The 25,411-nt window shown below is 39.5% G+C and overlaps 1 protein-coding gene across 2 annotated transcripts in view; it reads left to right on the top strand.

Annotated features, from left to right (window-relative positions):
- LOC109042616 (aminopeptidase N) overlaps positions 1-25,411 on the top strand; it is a 58,140-nt gene that overhangs the window by 5,980 nt on the left and 26,749 nt on the right. For both annotated transcript variants that reach the window (XM_019059482.2, XM_072300163.1), the window contains exons 2-5: positions 4,084-4,278; positions 6,984-7,265; positions 19,666-19,868; positions 22,925-23,080. In XM_019059482.2, the coding sequence (XP_018915027.2) occupies positions 4,090-4,278; positions 6,984-7,265; positions 19,666-19,868; positions 22,925-23,080 (830 nt within the window). In that variant the 5' untranslated portion in view covers positions 4,084-4,089. The remainder of the gene's footprint in view (positions 1-4,083; positions 4,279-6,983; positions 7,266-19,665; positions 19,869-22,924; positions 23,081-25,411) is intronic.

The following is a 25,411-nucleotide window of genomic DNA, read 5'->3' as shown; positions in this document are numbered from 1 at the left end:
CGAGCCGATGACTCTAAGCTATAGAAAACGAGCGAGAACAAGCAGCAAATACACCCGCGTCATAGCGGTGCCAGCCCATTAAATCTCCGCGTCAGCGGGCACCGTGAACCCTGCGAGGCTTGCAAGCAGGACCAACTGCAGTGTGAACGGAATGTTTTAACGTCCCGTGTGTGAAAACGGGAGGCTATGATGCGGCATTAAACTGAAATTAGTCTAGGACAAGGTCGGAGTCGTGAACCGCGACCACGGCAACGCCACGCGATTCGGCGCACCGCGACGCGACGCGACGCGCGACGCCCAGCGCGCGGGAAACCATGCGTGGTGGGCAGAAACCACGCGTCACGTGGATTTAGTTCCGATCCTACTAACAACTCGCAAACCACCGTGGGAAAATTTCGATGACGACGCGGCGGCGGCGGTCCCTTGAAAATATCGACAAACTGAGATATGATGCCACAGTGGGTGGAACTAGGAATTTATCGTTGAGGAGGGGGTTCAGGGTGGCATGAAACGTAAAAAAGAAATTAACGATTAGAAATTTGAGTGTAATATATCATGAAATTTACGAGGCTGTGAAATATTTCATATTTTTTGGGGCTAAAGTATGCAACCCGTACTCAAACACACACAAATAGAAGAATGTCACAATTTTTAAATTTTGCGAAACATGAAGAGGAACCGGTATTTTTCGATATCTTTCATAAATTTCTGAAATTTATTGAAATATTTCACGTAAAATTACAAGAGTTTCTTTTCCATGAAATTATACCACCCTGCTAGAGATATAAGTAGAAACTCTATCGTTCCTTGGAGTAAATCCCTGACAAAGAGACACACTCACTCTCGAACGCACCCTAGTACATCCACACGGTGATTACTTATACTTTGAGGAGCATTCAGGATATTTACCATTCTCGCTTCCCATACTTACCTTCCCTCGGAAAATTTTGGTCCTAAGAGAGGCACAGGTACCACAGATAGGCACCCCACCACGATAGAATTTGACAGCATTTCCTCAGGCAAGTCTTGAGGGCCATGCCTGGGAAATTTGGAAAATTAAGACAGCTCAGGAGCAATTTTGAGCTGTTTTCATTGGGAAATGAATGTAAAGGAGTTTCGAAGATGAAAGAAGTGTCGTGAACTTTTCGCAAAGTTCTTCACACTCTCGGAGGAAGACCATGTTTTTTTTTTTTTTTTTTTTTTTCGTAATAGAAGCATAATTATATTCCGTTATATTTTCAGACCCTACGGGTCTTTAAAAACCTTATCATGTAAAGGCAATTATTACAATAATTAATCACTGTGATCAAATTAAAAAAAGAGTGCCACGTATATGTATAATTCTGAAAGGGTCCAGCCAACCGCCCTCATCGAGGTTACGTACGGATACTACGTACCCACAAGAAAAGAAATCACTCGATTTGTATTTCTGTATCGAATGATTTTGTTCACTACTCTAATTTTAAAGCAGGTTTATTACCTACTAGCGAAATGCCCGTGACTGGAATCACGGGTCTAGAGGCCGCTAAAATATCTATAACCCCGAAAAAATGGTGGTAGGGGAGCAAGACATGCCATTAAAAAAAAAAAAAAAAGCTCAAATCGATAGGAAAATGAGTTGAGGGGAGAGGGTGATGGAGCTAGAAAAATGAGCTTGGGGGGGGGGGAGGTAGAATAAATGCTGGCAAAAAAATTAGAACTAACCTAGCAAGGATTTATTAAAGAAAAAGAAAATGAAAAAAAAAAGAAATTGAAATAATACATCAGCTGATAGCAAACAAAGGTTACTAAGGAAACCAAGGAATGGAACTTTCATAAAATTTGATTAGTGGAAAACAGCGTAAGTAGGGCACTTACGTTAATTACCTTTTATAAGTAAACGGTAAATGCGATTTAACTGAAAATCATACAGTTCTTCATCAGATCAAAATGTACAAAATTACAAAATTTGAGACAGCTAACGTAAATCTAACGATAGTTATCGTGAACGAAAGAATTGCTGACATAGATCCGGTAACTATTATAGGTGGGATGGGATGGGATGGGATACTACATGTGTGCAGTACAACAATTGCCTTCATAATTTCAATGAGAACTTCTCAAGAAAAAATTTTAATTGTCACGGAAACTAACTTTTTTTATTCATTGGGGGAAAATGTTCGTCCGGATAAAATGGAACGTGTAAGAAATATTTTCCTTCGAAAAGTCTTGTTGTTCAAAAAGGATTCCACCTGCTCCACGGAGAATCCTAGTGCGGAAAATGGTGCAGAATCGAGTGTCCTCGTCGATTTACAGCGAAATTTCCTTCGCGCAGAAGTAAACGAACAAATATACCTTAAGTAAAAACAAACAGCGTTCTCTTAAACAAATTTATTCAAAGTATTGCCACTTTATCCAAAATGTTTCATGAAAACGAATGTGAAAAATTCCAACCGCTCGGTGACCTATCATCTCCTCTCCCGAAAATTACTTCCCGTTCCTTGAATGGGATCGATTCAAAATCGTGCCTAACATGGTCACCAAATCTCGAGTGTCGAACCACCGCGTGGCGACAGCCAGCGGCAGGTGCAAAGCCATAGATTATTTACGAGCCATAAACACATGAGCAAGAGCTGCTGGAAAACTTTGTGTTATCAAATGGCCACTGCAAACTACCGCTCATTACGGCTTTGGATGCACTCGCCACTTCTGCATTCCAGTTTTCCGGTGCGGACACCGGACAGCCCGCATCACGCGCAGCGCATCGTCTGATAACGTCACCCCTCCGACAAAAGGGCGTATTTATATTCCCACATGAGCCATGGATAGCATTGAAGTATATGGAGAGCAAGGCTCACGTGAAAATCGAGATACGCCCTTACGCCAGATAGGAGCGAAAGTAATGCTGCGTGCTAAGTAGGTAAAAGCTCACCAACCAGGCGCTGTTTGAGTTCCTGTATAAGGAGTGTTGTCATGATTTTATCGCTCTCTAGTAGGTTCAAATTTCTCCCTTCCTCCGATTAGGCTTTCAAAAGGCTCTTAACGCCCGATGTAAATAAATCCGAGCTACACTGAAAAAAAAAATATCGGTGTATTTACTACGAAAAGGGTAAAATTACCAAGAATTCAGGGTTCTATTTGATCCCAGTTTTTTCTTGGTAAAATTACGATTTATGGTATTGGCAATTTTACCGCGAAATCTTGGTAAAATTATTGAACTTTCTCGATAGTTTTACTGGACCTTGGTAAAAACGCCAATATTTTTTATCGACTGTGGTAGAATTACCGAGATAAAATGGCAAAGTTACCGGGAATTGATTAACAATAAAAGTGGTATTCTTACCTGAAAAAACAGTAAAAATACCGGTTTTTAGGTAAGCTCACCAGTCTGTCTTGGTAAAATTACCAATAATTGGTAAAAAAAGTGAGATGGTAAAGGTACCAACGGACCTTGGTAAAAACGCCGAGAATTTTTTTTCAGTGAGTAATTTGTACCTCCGAGGGATACATTAATTTACCTACAGGGAAAATATAATTCTGGACCAAAATATCAATCAAAGCTACGTTTAAAATGCATCTCAAAGGTTGCAAAGTAAAGAATGTGTATCACGCCTACAGCTCTGCGTTTATTTGCTTGTCTACATTTAGTCCTATGGGCTTCATGAGAGCTTACATCTTGCAGACCAATCAAAAGGAGGCAAAATTCGTCATTTTCTGACGAAGGAGTGCGTCTCCATTCCAAGGTTGCAAAAGTGACTAAAATAATTAAATTTGTTACGAGAATGAACCCGTGCGATTTTTGTCCAACTTTAATTCTGATATTTGCATTATGTCAGAATAAAAATCAGTTGGATGTTCAGTTAAAAATTCCCAAGATTTTCCAGATAAAAATGTTTGCGGAGGGGAATTCGGCAACATCGATAAGTCGTTACGTTCTTTCGTTAGGGGAAACAACGAATTTTAGAATAACAAGATTCTACACCTTCCATAGGGACTACGATTAGTGCCATGGCGTCTTCATCTGGGGAAAAATGAATAGATTAATTAATTTTTAAAAAAAAAGCGTACGTTGTGAAAATTCTTTTCTGTTTCTCTCGCCCCCAGATCAAAATGATGAACGGAATCCGAAGCGATTACATGGTAGAGCGGTTCGATCATGGACCAGAGATAAAATACAAACGCAAGGGTGGGATTTTCATTTCCAAGCAAGAGATTTATCTGCTGGTAGCTTTAGTAGCGGTCATAGCGGTTATATCAGGAATGATCGGCCGGTATTCGGCTAACAAAAATTGTCGAGTGGTAAGTTAGAAACCGAATTTTCTCAAAGTAAATACTTTTTTGTCATGATTTCAGTTCGAAATTTACTCGGCCGATTTCCATGATTTTCCGGCCATCGGCAGAAAAAACTCTTAGGATGGGCCAACCGTCTTCAAATTCTCAGATTGAGTGGGTGCGGACCATATTTTACGAGGGTTGAACTGCAGAGCAGCCTGCAGGAGAGTCACTACCCCCTAGCGACTATCATTGCGTCGAGAGTCAAAGATAATAACTTTACCTCTGCCTCATCTAATCGACGTATGATATGAGTGAAATCACGGAGTCTAAGCAAAAGCGCAATGTCTATGGTGCTAAATTGATAATCCATGCTAACCAAGACTTTGACCTATTTTCAAAATTTACTTCATGATCCCTCAAAGAGGATCTTCAGCTTTTGCGCGATGCATTATGGGTACGATCGATACATTTCAAATTTTAACCATTCGGTGGATCATTTTGGGAAACCCGAAATTTCAGTCGGTAGATCAATCATAAAGGAATTTTTGTGCTGAAAATCATCCTCCAAGATCTTGAAATAAAGTCAGAAGCACTGTTTCCATTTTACAATCGAGTCCAATGCATCGACATCGATGGTTAATTATAAACAATACTTTTGAAATTGTTCTACGTCTTTGGAAGATGATTTTGGCACGAACATTTCTCAATGATTTATACACAGACTGAAATTACGATTTTCCCAAAATACTCCACCAAATGCTTAAAATTTAAAATATATCGATAGCATCCAGGATTTGTTGCGCAAAGATCCACATTAAATAGAGATGGAAGTATCTGAGGGTTATAAGACATTTCGTCAACGATTTTTTGTCCGCGCACCTGTTTTTTCCAGTAATTTACGTCCACGCGTTTTTTCGGCACGGGAGTTTTGGTCCATGTGCCAGTTGAGACCCAAAGTTAATTGGCCCACATGTAAATACAAACGACAATTGCTCACGACGTTTTTGGATGAAAATGTATAATGTCTTGGAAGAATGAGGGTTTGCTTGTTTTTTTGTTTTGTCTGTTTGGCCCAACGGAGAATAATATATAGTTGAGAGTTTTGATAAAAATGGGGGAGCGTCAATTCATGAGACAAAATTCACTAAAACTCTCTACACCTCTTTGGAATAACAGGACTTAATTATCTTTCAAGAAATTCCCACCTTGTTATACCTGAACCGGATAAACCTCTATATTTGCCTCAGCTAAAGGCTCTTAGATTTTTCCTGTGTACGATAAGTATCTTGATTTATTTTGCGAGGAAAGATCTGTACTTTTAAAGGATGCCTGTCATTCTTAATACGTTCAATTTCGTATAATACTGTGCAACACCTCTGTTGTGAAATAGTTGCTTCAGGCGCCGCCGCACGGCGGGCGGGCGGCCAGCGCGAAACGCGCATTGGCGCCTACAAACCTAAGTGGATACTTCAAGCATTGTGCAATGCGTTGAAGTATCCACTTAGGTTTGTAGGCGCCAGTGAGCCTCTCGCGCTGGCAGCACGCCGCTCCGCTCTGTTCGGCTTTAATATTTATACTCGCATAGTCAGCGTTTTTTAACTCATGATTTTGAAATGTTAGCACACTCTGCATTGATTATTCTCATTTAAATTGATGGGGAAAAAATATGTATCAATTTATCAAAGGAGAATAATAATATAATGTGTGTTTTTAAATATTGGTGGTTCCGTGTCAAATTTAATGATTTCCAAAGCACTTTAATTTTTTCTTTTACATTTTGTGCTTTTATTGTGCTGCAGCGAGGTGTACGCGCAACGAAACGCTCAAAATTTGACGTATTTGACTCTAAAAGATAGATGTACAAATGGGTTAAAACTAAAGATTGGGTGCTTCTTGGTTTTTTTCCTCTTTTATTCATTTTTGCAGTTTCTGTCGGCACAACTGCGGCTCATTGAGATTAATGTCGCTTGGAAAAGGTTTTACAAATATTTGTCACGTTTTAAAAATATAAATGTTTTCAAAATGAAGTAATAATTTCGTAAAGAAAAAAAAATTTAAAAAAGTACCTATACATATATAAGGTATATTGTACATTCAATATTTTAAGGATAGAAATAAAACCAAATATTCACCAATGACAATTTAAAAAGATGATTCAAAAGGAGAAAGTAATAACATTTCATTTAGAAAATTAGCAACCATAACAACACCTCCTTCTCTCTCAATCTCTCATTTCCATATTGTCAATATAATTTTACATACCGACTAAAATATAACGCTTGGACCAAGTCACTGTTACTTATTTCACGTATCGGCGTAAACTACTGGACAAAAAAGGTGCGCGGACAAAGAATCGTGACAAAATGTCCTGCAACCTATCCGAGCGTCAATATTGTAATCGATTAGGTAAATCTAACGGTTGATTCTCTTTTTCGAATGCGGATACGAGTAGAATATGATATCTGGATGTTTGCCTATCTCTCTCTAGAAAAAATGGACTGTACAAATTTATTTTTGAAAAAGCGTGGCGATAGGATTTGTTATGACCCACATAGCTCGGCTATAGGATTTCCTATTGTCCATATAGCCGGACTAAATATACCAAAATATAATTGTAAAGTCAATTCCTACCAAAACTACTATAGATTCACTTTGATTTCTTAATAGATATGAACCATAGATATATGAATTATTCTTAATAGATTTGACCTTTTTTGTGGAAAATACAGGCAACGAGGCTAATTACGCGAGCACATCGCAAAGAATTAGAGGAGTTCAATCTAATTCGAACAGCCACCGCACGACTGGACTCAGCTGTGTGGCCAATTCACTATTCGATCGAGCTGAGGCCCGTCCTGGAGGCCAACTTCCCCGGAGCATTCAATTTCACCGTCGAAGGAATCGTGAAAATTATGCTCGAAGTTCGAAGGGACGTGAACCAAATCAAGTTGTACGGGAAGAATATATTCTTGAAGCAGGAGACGATTCTAATTACCCACGACAACTCTCAGGTAAGATTATCAGCTAACCGACTGTTATTAATAAAACGGACACCGCTACGCCGCGGTGCCAAGTTGTGCAAGCTTAAGCTCTCTTATGAGGGTGCTTTTTGGTCCACCTTTCTCTGCTAGAATTGGGCTACTGAGATGGTGCGTTGAGTTTGCCTTCAATTTCGAGTGATACTGTGCCACGCTCGGGTGGTCAAATAGTTGCTTCACGCCTATGCACGCTAAGCAATTCTAAACATAGGTATTGGCCTTGTGCATGAGTTGGCTTGTTAATACGACCTTCAATTTCGAGTGATATTGTGCCACGCTCGGGTGATGAAATAGTTGCTTCGCGCTTATGTACTTACGGCAGTGACTTTATTCATTCTGTAACAGTATCATGAATAAAACTTTCCCTGAAGCCGCCCAGTTGTTCTGGTGGTCAACGCGTCTGACTGCTCCGAGTCAATGGGTCCCGGGTTCGAATCCCGGTGACGGGTGGATCTACTGAAACAGACAAACACGACCTTAATTACTAAATATTTGGGAGGCACAAGAGCATAGATCTGCCATCGAAAATAAAAACGCCGTATCTCCATTCAAAATTTTTCACTTTTTTTCTGACGAGATGCTGTTTTACAAGAAAACGAACAAATATTTATCCTTCACCTTTTTAGTCAACTTTGGCATACCGTTGAGAACTCAAAATGAGACGAAATACGAAATGTAGCCTTTCGATGGTTGGTGTTTCTCATTATAAAACAGTGCGTGTGGAAGAAAAATTTAAAATTTGGAATGAAGTCACTGCGTTTTTATTTTGGACGGCAGATAATGGGTCAATCGCCCTGATGTCCAACGAAAACAAATAACGTCTACAAATGGCTGTAGGTTCCAAACAGAATAAATCCCAATTGGAACGTGTTTAACAGAAAGGAACCAAGTCACATCAGCTATTCCCAAATTTAACGGGGAAATTTACTTTTTTACAAGAGAACGTACGTGCGGATTCTTTTGAAAATTCTGAGGCATTTGCTTCGTACCATGCAAGAGTTCACTAAAAGCAACAACATCCGTAGAACCGTTTTCATCTAAAAAATCTAATTGCCCAATTAAATGCGTCAATAGCTGATGTGGCTTGATTCCTTTCTGCTTGATGCGGTCCAGATAACCAGCAAAAATAAAAAACTTGCCCGGAAGAATATCGCAGTGCTCTAATTCGATGACCGTCAAAAGTTCCGGAATTCTTCTCAGATTTTTTTTTCAGAAGTTCCGAAAAATGCAAAAGATCAAGAACCTTTCGGGAATTTCAAAAGTTCCGGGAAAAAATTCAGGAAAATCTAAAAAATTCCGACATTTGGAGCTAGTTCCGAGAAATAGGAGCACTGCATGGAATATAGAGACCTCCGAAGGCAATTTGAGGGAAGAGTGTGGCAACCCTAGTTAGCGGTTTGCCGAAATATGTGAGACGTGAGACGGGAGGGACGGGAACGGAGACGGTCAGTAAAGATGTGGAGCAGGGAAGAAGAATGAGAGGAGCGCATAGGAACATAGAAGCCCCGGTGGTAAAGGAATTAACTGGTCAGTGATTAATTGTTGAGCCGAAACGGATATGGAGCCACGGTGATCCACAGACCTGGGACCCAGTTCCAGTTCCCCCATATCCTCCAACTCGCCAGACCAGGAGTCGCCTTCCCAAATCCCAGTCCGATTTCCCTCCCCCGTTGCCGCCTTATCTCATAAAGGGAAAAACAGGACAGTTCTTTTAAGGTCTATGGTAAAAAGCCCGTTCTTTCATGGAAATAAGGCCCAGCCTTGCATATACCTAGGGTATTTCCCAGATTTTCGTTCTGGACTTAGATATAATGAAGTATATTTTATGACATTTAAACTTATCTCTCGATGCTCCGTTACGGAATTCGGTGAAAATGATTAACAAATGTAATAGACAAAATCTAGGGTATTTGAACAGCTGGCCGATTTTTTAAATTGGTAGACAAAGCGATAGACAAAGAGGGCAAAAAGGATGTGGGGGGATCCTATGGTGTACTCAGGTGGTTGCAATGGACAGACAAGGTAGGTAATAGACTAACTAACAGCAACCCGCCAAACACCTACAGTTAGTCCATCATTTTCTCCCATAGTCTCTGAGAACTACTCATTTCAACCAATTGGATCGCTCCATGCTCCTTATGTCTTTTTTTGTCGATCGTTTTGCCTATCAATTTCAACAATCAGCCTGCAGGGATGCAAAACCTGCCTGCTCGCATGCAATCCGCGGATCACATCATCGCGTGGTCGGTGAGAAAATATATTCCAAAATGACATTGAAAAAGATTTTCGGGAATAATTCGACAATAGATAGATCTGCTCAACTTTTCAGGAGACGTTTCGAGCAAATTTTTAAAATAGAGGAGCAAAAAAAAGGGCATCACTTTGACGGATTTGCAAAGGTGAGGATTTTTTTCGAAAATTGAATGAGGAAAACCACGTATCTCCGTTTGTGACGTTGCAAACTTCAGGTCATACTTAATTTCTTCTTTGAAAAACTAGTGGCAGTATTTTTTTGAAAACTTCCGTGACTTTTCCTCTGTGTTGGCAAAATATTTCGTGTTTTCAAGCTATTAAGTTGGCTTGTCATCGTTCGAAAAAATAAAAAGTAAAATAGGAACGGAAATGATGAAACATCGTAATGGAGACACGTAGTTCAGTGATTTGGCCATGGTGACAGTATTTTTCTGAAAAATTTCGTGATTTTTCCTCCGTGTTGGCAAACTATTTTGTATTTTCAAGCTATTAGGTTGGCTGGTTATCGTTCCAAAAAATACAATGGGACCGGAAATGTTGAAACATCGCAATGGAGAAACGTGGTTTCGCACTTTGGCCGTGGATTTTTTTCTCTGCGGATAACGTGACAACGCGCCGAGGGCCATTCGCTGAGTTTCGCAACGATGAACGCGCGGACGCCACGGGCGCCCGGGCAGTGTGAGCGTCCACTTCACAGGATCACACGGAAGGAATCAAGTCCCCATGCCATTAATCATCAACCACCCACGATTGCCGCTTGTGCCCAGCATTCCCGCTAACACCAACGAATCGCTTAACGCTCACCATTGTCCAACTTCACGTATTTATGCTGAAAGAAACTATGTGCATAGGGCTTGTGCTGAAAGGAACTATGTGCATACTATGCCGTGCTAAGGAAGAACGTCGTATGAACATTCAAGAGTTGACAAATTTCCTACGATTAAATATTTAATTTCGAAAAAAATTATGAATATTTGCCCTTGAAATTTTCAGGAGCTTCGGGTAGAATTGCGCACAAAATTATGTAAAAATATAGAATAAAAATATTCATATGTTTACGAGGAAATTGTTGTTTTATCAAAGGAGGTTTGGCAATGCCTGAAGATTCATACGACGTTTTTCCCTAGCACAGCAGCATATGGCCATGTGTTCCTGTGTTCGGCATAGTTCCTTTTAGCATAGATGCGTCCAAATGACCATCTTTAATCGCAGCTTAAGATATCCAACATCCTGGGACAGTGCTCGAGCTTCAGCCCTTGATAGTCCTCTACATCAAATTCAAATACCGTGCCAAAAACCTCCATTAATTGAAAGACAAAACTGTGAAGGAGGGAGGGCTAATGAGTTACTCAAAGAGGAAACGATTTGGCCAAAATGTAGTTCCAATTTTTATTTTTTCTATACATAAAATTGAATGGATACGTTGTGCAAGTCGTAGAGTAATGAGTGACAAAGTCAGTTTGTCGTAGGCGGATCCGGGGGAGTGGGGGGGGGGGTTAGGAGGCTTCCCCCCTCCTCCGTTCGTTCGAAGAAGGAGGTAGAAAAAGGGAAGAAAGAAAAAAGGAACGAACGGAGGAGAGAAGAAGGAAGACCGCTCATATTTGGTAATTATTCATGACGAAATTGAATTTTACACTGAGCTGCTGGCTAGAATTTTATTCAAGGCAAATTGGTAAAACTCATATGAAAACACAGTGGTATGCGATGTGGAAGTTTGATAACAGATACCTCCTCAAAAGGACTGGTACGAAATTTTGTAAACTGGGTTCAACTGCGCGAACCCATCTTCTGTCCAATGGGGTATTCTTCTTCGGTAAATATAGGCATGGTGAGTCATTGACCCCTGGTATATTCTCTGGAGAGTATTCAGCAAAATAATCATAAAGCGGAGGTGGAAAGAAAAGAGAGAAAACCACTGTTTTGTAGGGATGTTCTTCGCAACTGAGGACTTTCGAGATATCTGAGATCTTAGGATTTTAATTAAAAACTGTCATGAGTGCAACGATGTCAATTGAGTTTCCCTGTCTCTTCCCTTAAAATTAAAATATTTTTTAACAAGCTCATTTTTTAGCAAGAGAAGACAATTTCTCCTCCTGAGATTCTTTAAGGTCATAAAGTGATACAACTTTTGCGGACCTCATTAAACGAACTTGTTTCGAAAGACAATCACTGTCTTGTAAATTGACAGAGAAATCGAACACATTTTGTGACAAGGAACTGCTATTTCCAACTCATTTGAGAAATAACATTTATCCCGATAGACTCTTCATGCAGATAGGTTCTTTTACGGATGAACCAAAAATAGTGGTTTGTTATTGCAAAATGAAGTCCAATCAAACATTTGTGGCGGTGTGATTAAGGTTTGATGCGTAATGGTTTTCGAGAGCATGATCTCAGCTTGAAGCGCCTTCAGTTTTTGTGATACGTTAGGCTATATCGAGGAGTAAGTTCAGTTGCATGTCCGATTCAAACACAACTAGGTTCACGTTATTGCCTAGCAAAGAACGGAGGACGATAATCCTTTTTTTCTGAGATTTATTTTTTTAACGGTAGTGTAAATTTCTCAAAATTGATACTTAAAATTTTGGAGAGGAGAGTTCTTTCTCTTCTTTCCCCGTTTGTTTATATTTTTTGTACATTTTTATAGATCTCTATTTTCAAAGGTGTTAATGACTATGTCTTATTAAAACACCTTTATGTATTAACCAACCAAGCAATACCTCGAGTGAAATTAAGTGGATGGGATTGAAGCTGGAGCTATTCTTCTTTTGGACTGTGATAGGAAACGTGGTAAACCAAGGAAAAAGTAATGCTTCCGCTGTGAGTCAAGCCATGGCGGTGGTGCTTTATCGCGTGGCTGTCGGATTAGATTATTAAGGGGAGCAAAAGCAAGTACATGTTATCCCTTTGCAGGGTTTGTTTGCCGAGCCAATCCGCCGGAACGGGGAGTGCCCCCGATCCCGACTTCAGTCTGGGTCACTCTTCCTCGAGTGTCACACTCCGAGTTCTCCTCTCACCCTGAATTTTATTCCGAACCCGCAGACATTTTTTAAATGGTGTAAATTGAGGACGGGGTATTAGAGTCCCTTTATACTGCGAGTCAAGACAACACCCCCTCATGGAGTCACAAACGGGAATAAAGATTACAGAAATTGAATGTTTTTCGTAATCTTTGATCGGCCCATTCTCAAATTCCTCTCTCCGTTCCTTCTCTCATTCCGTTTGTTCCTTGCCGAACCCGTAATTCCCGGTCCATTCCAGATTATAATCTTTGCAATCGGTGAAAATTTAATCTTTATTCCCGTTTGTGACACCGTGAAGGCCTAAAATACGGGAACCAATCAGAAATGGATTCACATTGTCTTGACTCTCAGTATAAAGGGACTCTAGGGGTATCTGCTTTCCGAGGTGGTGCAGTTGCCAAAAATTTTAGTAATTTTTATGGCCTTGGGTTGGAGTTACCATATTATTGAGTTCCGAATTATGTTTTTGAGAGGCTCTCTGTTTTGTATTCTTCTGTTTTTGAGAATTTTATAAGCGCTCTGCCTATAGGGAGGGCTTTTTTTATTTTAACCTGCCCTTAGAATTGAGGGGCTTGGGGGACAAGGAGCATGATTGCAGTTTTTGCTATTCTGAGAAATACGTTTTTGAAGTTTTGAAATTACATGGATCCTTATGGTAGAAAGAGTGTTCAATCTGACTTTTTGATGGTTAAGAATTGGAGTTTGGAAGCGAATTTTTCACAGAATTAGCATTAAGACTCGTTTTACCTGAAATCATTAATACTCAATTTTTCAACAACTGCACATTTTCTTTAAGTTTTTTTTTCTTTCTAAATTGCCGCTGGCAACAGGATTGCCACCATCACACTTGTTGAATAAATGTTCATCGGCGTAAGCATTCTTCTACGCTGTGTTCCACTATGATTTTTTTAATTATTCAATCGTCCAAAAAAAAGAAGATGAAAAGAGAAAGGAGAGGAAAAAGAGAGGAGAAGAGAGGAAAATGAAGAAACACGCTGAAAAAATATATTTTTAACGAACGAGAAGAGGTACCTTTAACGCCATATCATTTCGCCTTCAATGTTTAGCGTAGACAACACACGCACATTGGGACGAACCCATTACAAAAACGGGACATTCACGGTAAAAATGAAAATCATTAAAAGCAAAAACCAAAGGTGTAGAAGTTACCTGGAGGGTCTAAACTTCCAGAATAACGAAGATTTTAACAATTTAATTGAGGAATATTCAAATGACAGGCGTAGAGAAACGCGTGTTTCGGTAAGATGAAAAAAAGATGTAAAAGCGCACTTATACAAATGTTGCTCCTCTAGCTTTCGAGATGATTTTAAATGCAATTTTTTGCCATAACAATTGAATACAAACATAGACTATTCGTTTACGTCTTTGGTGACGATTCATTTTTACTTCTTGGGGGTCAGAGAGTGAATTAAAAATCGACAAGTCAAAAAACTGAAATTCAAACTTCAATTAGAGTTTTAAAAAAATGTCCAGACTTGTCCAAGAAACGGTTTGCAAATCGAGATTCTATGTATCCTTAGCTTTCAGAATCATATTAGTTTTCATCCGACTTCTTCCGACTTTGGAAGTTACAAGGGAAAACATGAGCGCGGTTCGCTTAAAATCGAGCGCTTTCACAGGCCAAATTGACGGTTGAGGTTGAGCGCAACGGGCTGCGTTGCTGGCCGCCGCGCCGCACATTGGTTCCAGGGCCCGATCTAGGTGGCATTAATTAGAATATCACTGATGATGACATATCATATATGTTTCTAGGGGTTCTGTGGGTCGCTAATTACGAATTTGAAGTCAATTTGACTGTATCATTTAGCATAAGGTGGTAAATTTGCATTTAGCTTGAAAATTCATACTTAATACTACATTAATAATATTTTAAAATGGCTGAATTCCTGGACTGATATATTTTTCAACCTTTTTTGATTTATCATCAAAAACTATCGATGAATTTACGAGGATTTGTCCTCTAATTACTAATTTTTTTATGGGGGGGGGGGGTGGGCAATGTTGTATAATTTTGTGAACCAGGAATTGGTATTATCTGGTAAAATATACCTCCTAAATGTTGTGGTTTCCCTGAGGAAAATAAATTCCAGTACCAAAGAAAACTGCTTATCCCACTATTCGAGTTGTTCATACAGTGTTGACAAATCAGCGTAAGAAGAACTTTATTTGAACCTCAATGCTCGCTGATTTCTTGATTCGCCGCGCTTTAAAACCAACAGAAATTTTGAAGCTTTGTAATTTAATGGTACAATTATGCTATCAGAATTATTATATTATCAGAATAACTATGAATTAAGATTCGATCTTCGTCTATAATTCAAAAAATACATTTAAATTCATTATACGCGGCAATTTAAACATACGTAACATAAATATTTTACTTGAACAAGAAGTATATTCACTCAATGAAGGAAAGCAGAAACCAAAATTAATAACAAAGTATTTTAAAAGAAAAATGATTACTGTCTGTAAGAGCAGGAAAATATTCATCGGTATAATATTTTATTGCGCATCAAAAAGAGTGAGGTGTCACACTTGCTTTTTTTCTTTTTTAAACAAAGTTGTGAGCTTGCGATGATTTCAGAGCCTTACAAACCTGAGAGAATAAAAACACGAAGAAATCATGAACCAAGAAAGAAATAAGCATTCGTTGTTAAGTTAGAGGACATTTACTCATACAATCACGGAATAATGCGCGAGGAGTGCAGTAAGCTCCTTTTCTGTGGAACAGTGCTATGTCTATGGGCCTCTCTAAAGGTACAGACAATGTGAAAAACAATTATCTAAACGATTGAGAGGATTTAAGAACCCACGTGTTCTGTATTTTGAGCCATAATTGTAAAATTTCTAGTCAAAAAACGGGAACTGTCTTTAGTCTATGGGCTTCTCTACAGGTATAGACAAGGTGAAAAATAATCATCCCAATGATTGTGAGGATTTGAGAACTCACGTGATGTGCAAAAAATGCAGTCCTCAAAGATCTGGAGTCTGCAGTAGTGCAGTAAACTCCTCAGTGTGTCAATTTTCTTCATTTCTCGAAGGCCGGTTTTGGAAATTCAAAGTGCGCTAACCTCCAGGGACGCAAGTATGCGCAGAATTTTTTTGCTCCGAAATCAAGTGTAGGGTCAGCACTAACTACTACGGTCGGTCTGCACGTGTGCGAACCTACGCAGGGCCTTTATTTTGAGTCATAATTGTAAAATTTCCAGTCAAAAAACCGGAGCTGTGGTAAGTCTATGGGCTTCTCTAGAGGTATAGACAAAGTAAAAAATAATCATCTCAACGATTATGAAGACTTGAGAACCCACATGACCTATAAAAAATGCAGTATTCATATTCCCAAGGATCTGAGGTCTGCAGTAAGCTCCTTAGTGTGTCAATTCTTTATTTCTTGAAAGCCGGTTTTGGAAATTCAAAGTGCCCTAACCCCCAGGGACGCAAGTATGCGCAGAATTTTATTGCACTAAAATCAAGTTTAGGGTTAGTACTAACTACTACTGTAGGTCTGTATGCGTGCGAACCGGCGCAAGACATTCATCTAGAGCCATTTTTGTAAAAATTTGCTTGGAATTAGTAGAAAATAACGCTTTGTCTAACGGCTTGTCTAGATGTATAGACACGTTTTTGAAAGATAGTAAGAACGTATAAACCTTTAACATGCCTTATATTTTTGATACACCATAACAGAACACTTCACATTTGCATCTATTTCTGTGTGATGAACTTCAAATCATAGGACCTGACAGTAAACACTGAAAACTGGTGCGAGTCCGCCCAAAAGTACCTCGCGGCCTCACCTTTAGGTGCTTATCATTTCCTTATTAGTGATCCAATCTTCATGATATTTGGCCAAGTTACTCTCGAGAGTATGCACTATCAATCTGTGGTGTCAAATTTTAATTTTTCCAAAATTCATTTTTCGAATTAATGCCACCTAGATCGGGTCTCGGAACCAATGTGCGCCGCCGCTGCGTTGCTTATCAGCTTCCTGCGATGCTCATCTGATATCTAGGATACTGATTGCTATCGTCTTTTCTTGTAGACCGATTTTTTATTTTGAATGTTCAAAGAATCGGATGATGTCGTGATGGAAACGGTGTTTAGAATCGAGGCTGAAATTAAGAATTTAATTTCAACCAAAGTAGACAGTTTGACAGTGTCCCACTGTCCCATGAATTGTATTCCACCATGTTCGATGGGAAAATTTGCAATATATTAAGTGGCAATAAATCCTCATTCTTATGAACGGTATCTCAGAAGTGCAGAAAAGACCCCTAAGAAACTCGGAGTTTCTAAAATATGGAATTTTGCCTTGGCATCTCAAGATTAGAACTTTTGAGTGTCTGTTGCATATTTCGTATAATCAGGATTTTAGAAAATGACGCTCAAAAACGTAAGAAGAAAAGTCCTTGAAAAAAACGGAAAAAACAGCATCTGTGTCAAAGAATGATAATATTTGGGAGCAACTTATTCGTTTATGATTTTCGGATTCACTTTAATGTCTGCCCATTGATGACCTCATTCCCCTATAGTCAAATATCGCTGCGGTTTTTGCGATAGGTAAGAAGATGGTGGGGGGGGGGGGGTGTTTATTCTTACTCGAAACATTTCTCAATTTCAGGATAAGTGAATTCATTTTCTTTTTCAATGAAAAAAAGCAAACGACACGCGCGTTAAATCTCTACTATCATCATGCTAATCTGTTTATCAAATACATTAAAACAGAGATTTGGCAACACAATGTTTTGGCGAGATTGTCACTATGAACCAAATACTGAACATAATATTGGATTCCTTTTCCCAAAAAGACCGAAAATGTCAAGTTTTGAGAAGATCGGCGAAAAATTATCGTTTAATGTGCGAATGTCCCGTTTTGACACCTTTTCGTCCCACTGTGACACGCTCCTGCGCTGTCAAATAGTCGTTAGTAACGACCCTCACAAAAAAAAATCAAGCGATTTATATCAGCGAATTTTTGCAGACTCGATATATCGTTTGCTAGAATCGCGCCAACTAATTTAATAGTAGTATCACAGATTCAAAATGTTTGCTTAAAAGAAACTACCATCGCATTTTTAATGAGATCTAATCTCCCGTGAAATTTCAAGGAGGAACCAGATCTTTAAATACCTCAACGGACCGCGTTAAGCAGAAAGGAACCATCACACACAGCCACGTCAACTAACGCCAAATTTAATTGGGCAATTTAAGTGTTTACATGGGAACGGATTTTTCTGCAAATTTCAGTGAATTTTCTGCATAGTACGAAGCAAATTCCTTGTATTTTTCAAAGGAATCCGCACACGCATTCTCTTGTAAAAAATTAAAATTTTCCAGTTAACTTTCGGGAATGGCTGATGTGGCTTTGTCCTTTTCGGCTAAACGCGGTCCAAATCATGCAATGCGTGACGTATTCAATCAGTCTTGTAGGCGCTAATATGCGCCGATCGTGCGCAGTGATATACGCGCAATGCGTGAAGTATTCCTATAGTCTTGTAGGCGCTAATGTGCGTTCCGCGCCGTACTGTGTTTGGCGCGATTAGTTTACCTCGCGATGAAGCTTGGTTCCTTTTTGCAGAACGCGTTCCAAATTTGGAGCTCGTCTCCTAGCACTTTTCTCCCGTGCACGGCTCTCCTGCGAAACATACGTGTTAATTTGGCAAAGAGGAGCGAAAATTCATGCACGAGCGCACCAGATAGCAACTTGCAGCTTTTGCGCTGCCAGATTTCCCACAAAATTCGCCGATCACCGTTTGCTTTCCGTATATAAAAGCGTGACACTCGGCACCATCGCCCAGCATCCAATCCGTGCCCCCAAACGTGCCCTGCGATTGAACTAGCGTGACGGCTGCATAGTTTAACGGATAGTCCCGGGCCCAGGCGCCAGAAACCGTCGGTCCTCTGACGTAAGGGCGTATCTCAATTTCTACGTGAGATCTTTTCTCCGTATACTCTATACTGTCGGCGGCTCGTGTTGAAATAGAGGTACACCCTTACGACAGAGGTGCGACGAAACATGCCTCAATGTCACCACTGCCTCTTAAGCTGAGGTTTCCAGCACTGAAATTCCTGGAACTCATTTAATTTATCTAGCAGGGCCTTGTAAGCAGAGCGGATATCTGCTTACAGCTCGCCATTGGCGGATCCAGCAAATTGGCAACATTGTCTTTTCTCCATTTAAACCTATGGAAATGTATCGATTCTTGGAAGGGTCAGGTGCTCCTACAAGAATCGATTATTTAACATAGGTTTAAATGGAGGAAATCCAGTGTTGCCAAATTTCTAGATCCGGCTCTGCAGCTCGCGTAAGACTAATAAGTTGCGCGATAAATCGTGATGCAGTCAGGAGAGGGGACCCTCAGGGTGGATTCGATGTGTGATAAAAATATATCGATTCTCAGCTTTCGATTGTAAGCGCTTTACGTATAATAATCGTAAGTGTATTAAATCAAGATTTCAGGCTATGGTTTGCATTATTAACGATGTTATGAACATTCCTATGGATGGAAGCAACGCAGCGTCCGACTTCAAATGATCGAATAGATTTGCTGTAATATTACAATTTCTAATCAACAAACGTTCCACCTATCACCATTTTTTTACACTTTTTGGCTGTATTTATGAAGGAAAATCACGACTTCTCTGCAATTAAACAGGAAAATTGCAACGCTATCGAAATTTTATTTTGCGATTTCATGCTGTGCATAAATTTTCTATCATATAGTTTTCATAATCGTAGGATGAGATTGCTAATTAGACTACATTTTGCAATTAGAACAAGGTACTATTTTTGGCTCACCCCTAAAAACACCTAAATATATCCTTACAGGGGAACTAAAATCAGATATGTTGCCCCTGAATTAAGCCAGAATAGCAGTTTCCAATTGCAAAATGGACTCAATTATGATTATCATTGCCGCTTAAAATTATAGAATTTCAAGAGAAAAATCCGAAGATCGTTAATATTTGCAATGTGTGTAACATTGGAACTCAATAGAAATTTTGGGAGATCCCATTCATAAATACAGCCTATACCTAATTTAAACCCTACCACTCTTTTCATTTTTGTGTTTCAGAATGGAACTTCCATCGACGAATACATTAACGTAAAGTCCTTGGAATACAACATCGAAAGAGACATTGTGAACTTTCATCTCAATGCCACTTTGAAGGCGGGGCAAGTTTATGAGCTGAGCATATCTTTCATGAACGGAATTCAAGAAACCCCACGAGGACTTTTCAGGATCAAATACTCAGACCATTTAACAGGGCAAGATAAGTAGGTACTCAAGGATCACACTCTCGCTCTTTTCTCACCTATTCCTCTGTTAAATCAGATCCGTGAATTCCTGGTTGCTGAGCAGTGGCGAGACGTGGATCGATTATCGATATTTCCCCATTTAAACTATGGTAAAGAATCGATTTTTAAGGTGTTCGTCGCGAACACCCTTTTTATTTCCGAAGAAATTTCAAGCGTCATAGTTGACTTGCTTCTCTTCGAAAAAATAAAATAAGAGCAGAGATTTTGGGACGCACCGCAATGGAGATTTGTGGTTTCGCACTTTACTCATCGAGTGGCGAATCTAGGGAGGGGGCCATGATGGCCTTCTTTTCAAGTGAAAAAGAGAATAAGAAAAAGAAGGAATCAGGAGGTGAGAAGAAACGAACAATGTAAAAATTACAAGTTGCCAATATGAAAAACCAAGGGCTCTTACTAAAATATTTCAACGGCGAGCGCGCGACCAATATGATAACGTAGCCACAAAATTGTGGTTATCTTGTCTTTAAAAAAAAAAAAAAAAAAAAAAAAAAAAAAAAAAACAACGTTCAATTAATTTCCGCTGTCTTTTCATGCGTTTTTGCTTTTTTCGGTGCTCCTCCTCCCTAAAAAGTGTTCAAAACAAATTCAGCGAAATGAGCATAATCCAAATTTTACCAACAACGTTGACATTGAGAGCTAAATTTCCATAAGTTTCAATCCGTGGCTTATCATGAACATTTTTATATTTCCACTGCTCAAATGACGTGGGGGATGGTCCGGAACGACTCCTTCCTCAGCCACTCTCTGAATCCACCACCCGGGCATATTTTCTCCTTGACTTTAACCATAGACAGCATGAAACTCTATAAACAATGATCTTGTCCAAATAGAGATACATTTGTTCAACATTAGATAGGACGCCTTCTTAGTACGAGAGTGAGAGAATGTGCGGTTCTCTACTCCTATTTGACGGGAAAACTGGTCGTTGAAATCGTAAGGAGCCCACGCTGATATCAAGAAACTCTCCAATTCCGCCTCAAATCTGCCGTGCAAGGAAAAACGCCATATGAACCTTCAGGCGTTGCCAAATTTTCTTCGGTAAATCACGAATTTTCGGGAAAATTTGTAAATATTTTTTCTCCAATTTTTCAAATAATTTTATTCGCAATTCCACATAAAGTTCCTGAAAATTTCAGAGAAAAATATTCACAGCTTCGCTCAAAAATAAACATTTTATCGAAGGAAATTCGACAACTCTCGAATGTTCTTACGGCGTTTTCCTTAGCACGGCAGAAATGTCTGCGAGTGACACGTTGTGACCGCCCCAGGGCATTACTTCAGAACAGATTGGGTGGAAGGCAATTATCGGGAGCGTTTCCTTCTTATAGGATGTCCGTTACATATATCCTCGCACGGATTCCATTTTTATCGAAACAAAGCGCGATAGGTTCGAGTGAGGAGCCTAGGGAAAGATCCCCGAGCGCATTCCGTAAATGGGCCACTAGAGAAGCTCTGGTTTACAAAAGAGCAGCGGCGGTTTCAAGGTGCCGGGCGCGGTAGGAGGCGCGGTTTTAAGGGGCGCCGTTTCGTGACACGAGTAGTGCCGGAGGTGGTCCCTCGCCACCCTTGCTCCTTGTTCTTAGCTCCCTTGACACCGCGGAGCAACATCTCACTCGCAAGACTCGCGAGCAATAACTCGTAAGAGCACTTCGAGCCATGAAAAGCGAGGAGCGCCAAAACGCCTTCAATTTCGCTGCGACGCAACACGGACAGCTCTCGAGCAGGTATAGATGTATTCAGCCATCAGGCGCTACCATTGAAACGGAGTCCTTTGACCGAGATAAAACGCGTGTCCTTTCGCTATTTGAGAGCTAAACGCTACGATGTCCCTTCATCTTCACTTACGATGGAATTGTATTTTAGCTATAAGTTTTGAAAAATCCTTAGCGATTCCTTAAAATGTGAGATCGAATCGTACACCGAAAAAAAGATGTTGCCGAAGTAACATCCCGGATGTTACTTCGGATTGTCAACACACTTTAATTCAACTATTTTAGCGTAGAAAAATAAATTGAACCTGGAAATATTTTAAGACCTGAGATTTGCTGAATGTTTGACTAAATGAGCTCGAAAAGATATTGTAAAATGTGAATTATTGGGAATTATGTGAATGTTAATTATTGTGATAAGTACACTTAGTTGTCCAATCATACTGTCGTCCAAGGAAAAAACGCCGCGTAAACCAGTGGCGCGGCGTACTTTGCGATATATCGATTGATCTGTCCTTTAAACCTATCGAAATAGATGGATAGAGAGGGTGTTCGCAACAAACACTTTAAAAATCGATTCTTCGCCATAGCTTCAAATTGGGAAATATCGATAATCGATAATTCATGCTTAGCCACTGCCGTAAATTCCACTTTACATACTTCCAATTTTTTTCTGCCAAGATTCTACTTTACAGGAGAATTGACGCATATTCATCCTTCATTTTTTTTTTCGAATCCACTCTGGCGTACCATAAGAAATTCAAAATTAAACAATAGTGTCTGGTGGCAGTTAGGTTTTTTTGTAATCGGAGAAGTGAGGGGAAAAAATACACAATTTGGAAGGAAGGTTACGGCGGTTTTGCTATGGATGGCAATATATACCGAATGTTGATTATGGCAATTTACACTCGCTGGAGATTTCGATCGTTTCACTACTCTGGGTACAACCTGAAATACCGATAAATGTGAACCTTTCATTTTTTTAGCGTTTATTTGTAAATATAACAAGGTGGAGAAATGGTGCTGAGTCTACACCATTTCGCGGAGAAAACAAAGCCGAAAAGTTCCAAAAATTATAATCAGAGTCAAAATTAAATTTTTTGAACTCTAATGCTTGTTTTCCCCGCGAAATGGTGTGGATCCAGCACCATTTCTCCACCTTGTTACATACACACTTCTTAGTGTTTATTTTTTCATTTTTAGATATATGTATCGTGTTATTATTTCGATCGCGCACTCAATTGGGATTGTAAGTAATGTAAGAAACGCCACAGTGTTAAATCAAACGTGTTTTTCATTTAATAGGTGGATGTTGGCGACCAGGTTTGATCCGATCTATGCCCGTCTGGCTGTGCCGTGTTTCGACGAGCCGAAATTCAAATCCACCTTCCAACTAAAAGTTCTGCGCATGAAAAACGCTCGAGCGATTTCAAATACAAAGGTCAACTCGACAACCGACTCGTAAGTGTATAAGTCTCATATTTAGCCACAAATATAAGATGTACTTTAATTGTATTTTTACAGGTATAAAAGCAAAATTCATAGTCAATTTTGAAATTTATTTTTATGCCCCTTTTTCGCATCCTTAAGCTTTACAGTCATGTAAATCAAATTCTTCAGAATAAACCATTTTGCTGCTATTAACCTCGACAGACGGATTGTTCTATTCAATATTAAATATAATCGTTTGAGACGCCGAAAAAAAGATGCATATTTTAACCGCTCAGCAGGTAGTTGGGCGCTTTTTGATTTCAACCTGTCTCAAGAATTCTAGTATACTAGAGACAATGCTTTCAAATGGCGCACCAGCTCAACATCAAGATAGTGGAGAGGGGTCTATATGTATTTAGAATAGAATTATCTGTGGTAAATTTGTTAAATGCTTCTGATGTCCAAACACGGAGGATATAATTTCTATAATTTATTCTATATTATTCATATTTATATTATATATATGTTTATTTATTATTCTATTTCTATAATTTATTTTTTTAACGGTAGTGTACTTTCCTCATCATTAAAAGTTGCAATTTTGGTGAGGCGAGGTATTTCATTCAGCGTTGCTCATCCTCTGTGGGGAACTTAAAAACGCGCCTACATAGAAAACAGCCGAGCGCTTCTCTAATATACGAACGTATTAGAGCTCTCCCACTGGTTTGTTTACTTGTATTATCGATACGCATAACCATCTTTCAAGTCTTGCATTAACTCGAAATATTTAGAATTTTAATCACGTAATTTTTCTCATTTTTATTGTGTCGTTACGTATTGGAGTGAACTTTTACGAATAATTACGAGTCATTTTTATCAGTCGAAAGTTCAACTCTCACCCTCATCTGACGACTGAAAAAATTCCTCAAGAATACAAAAAAAAAAGAGAGAGCGAACTGATGGAACCAAGCTCACTCGATTTAACAAGCTTAGTAAAGCTTCGTTACCCGGGGATTTCATTAGGGGAGCTCAATAACTTTAATAGCCTTGAAGTCCACATATTTTTAACAGGAATTTTTCCCCCGAAGGAAGGCTCTCGCAGATGAGCCTCGTAAACTTAAAAACCACAGTAATTAAATGCAGTATCGAGTCTTTTTTCCCTCTAGTGCAGAGCTTTAATCCTCTGACCGCTCTGTGCAATGTTCTCGATGGAATTAAAAAGAGAGCGTCTCACTGTGCCCCACCCCTTTCCTATCTCCCTTACTCTTGTGTTTTCCTCATCGTTTAATGGGTCAGTTGCGCTGATCACAGAATCGTGTTTTGATGCTTCATTCTTGTAGATCAGCTAAAAATAACAAGATCTGTCCGAACAGCAACTTTTTACGTTGAATAATAACCGAGATATCGCGATTCCAAAAATTCGGTTTATGGCGTCATCCATCGTAGTACGGTGACACCCTCGACACCTCGGTTCCTTCCACCTTGCTTTCATCAGTCAGGGAGACACACATTTGCACTGATTACTCAACGTGAAATTCGGATGAAAGCAAGGTGGAAGAAACCAAGGGTGTTACTACTGCGGTGGATGACGTCACAAACCGATTTTTTGAAAGCGCTATATGTCAGTTAATACTCACCGTAGAAAGTTGCTGTTTAGACAGATCTTATTATTTTAAGCTAATCTAAAAGAATCAAAGCATCAAAACACGATTCTGTGACCAGCGCAACTGACCCATTGTCCATAAGGTAGCGTTGAATCCCCGAAAGTAAAATGTTCCACTTGTCGCTAGGAGGCTATAGTGGAGCAAGTAAGTGAAACGAAGGTATGCTCTTCCCGACCTTTTCGGCTAGAACTCGGCTTTCGGCTCCCACCGCTAATGTTGTGGCGCGAAGTTTAAATTTCAACAATTTTGCAGTTTTGCCCGAACACAAATCGACGGTAAAAGTCGGCAATCACATAACTCGTTTGCGGTGTCTGAAAATCTCCGCCTATACGTCATTTTTTTAAGAGGGAACAAATTGACATTATTTCTTGAAGTTTTTGCAGAATTTTCTTCAAATTGAGAAGAAAAATCATGACAGTTTTAAAGAATTGCCGTTGAGTAGTTTTCCATTTAAAAAATAAAGTATGACAAGAATTCTGCGACGTCGCAAACCGAGTTATGTGATTGCCGACTTACACCGTCGAAATATGACCGCCTGCTGTTGATAAAAATGAGGGAAAACAGCCAAATACTAGAGCAAATGAATATTCATTTTAAAGAATTCGCTCGCATTGAATTTGTTCGTTTTAATCAACAGCAGACGGTTATATTTGTTTTCAGCCAAGACTGCAAAATTGTTGAAATTCAAACTTCGCGC

The sequence above is a fragment of the Bemisia tabaci genome, chromosome 4 (genome assembly GCF_918797505.1).
Source record: "Bemisia tabaci chromosome 4, PGI_BMITA_v3".
Lineage (NCBI taxonomy): Eukaryota > Metazoa > Arthropoda > Insecta > Hemiptera > Aleyrodidae > Bemisia > Bemisia tabaci.
Note: the sequence above shows the minus strand (reverse complement) of the source record. Positions and strands in the feature narration are given on the sequence as shown.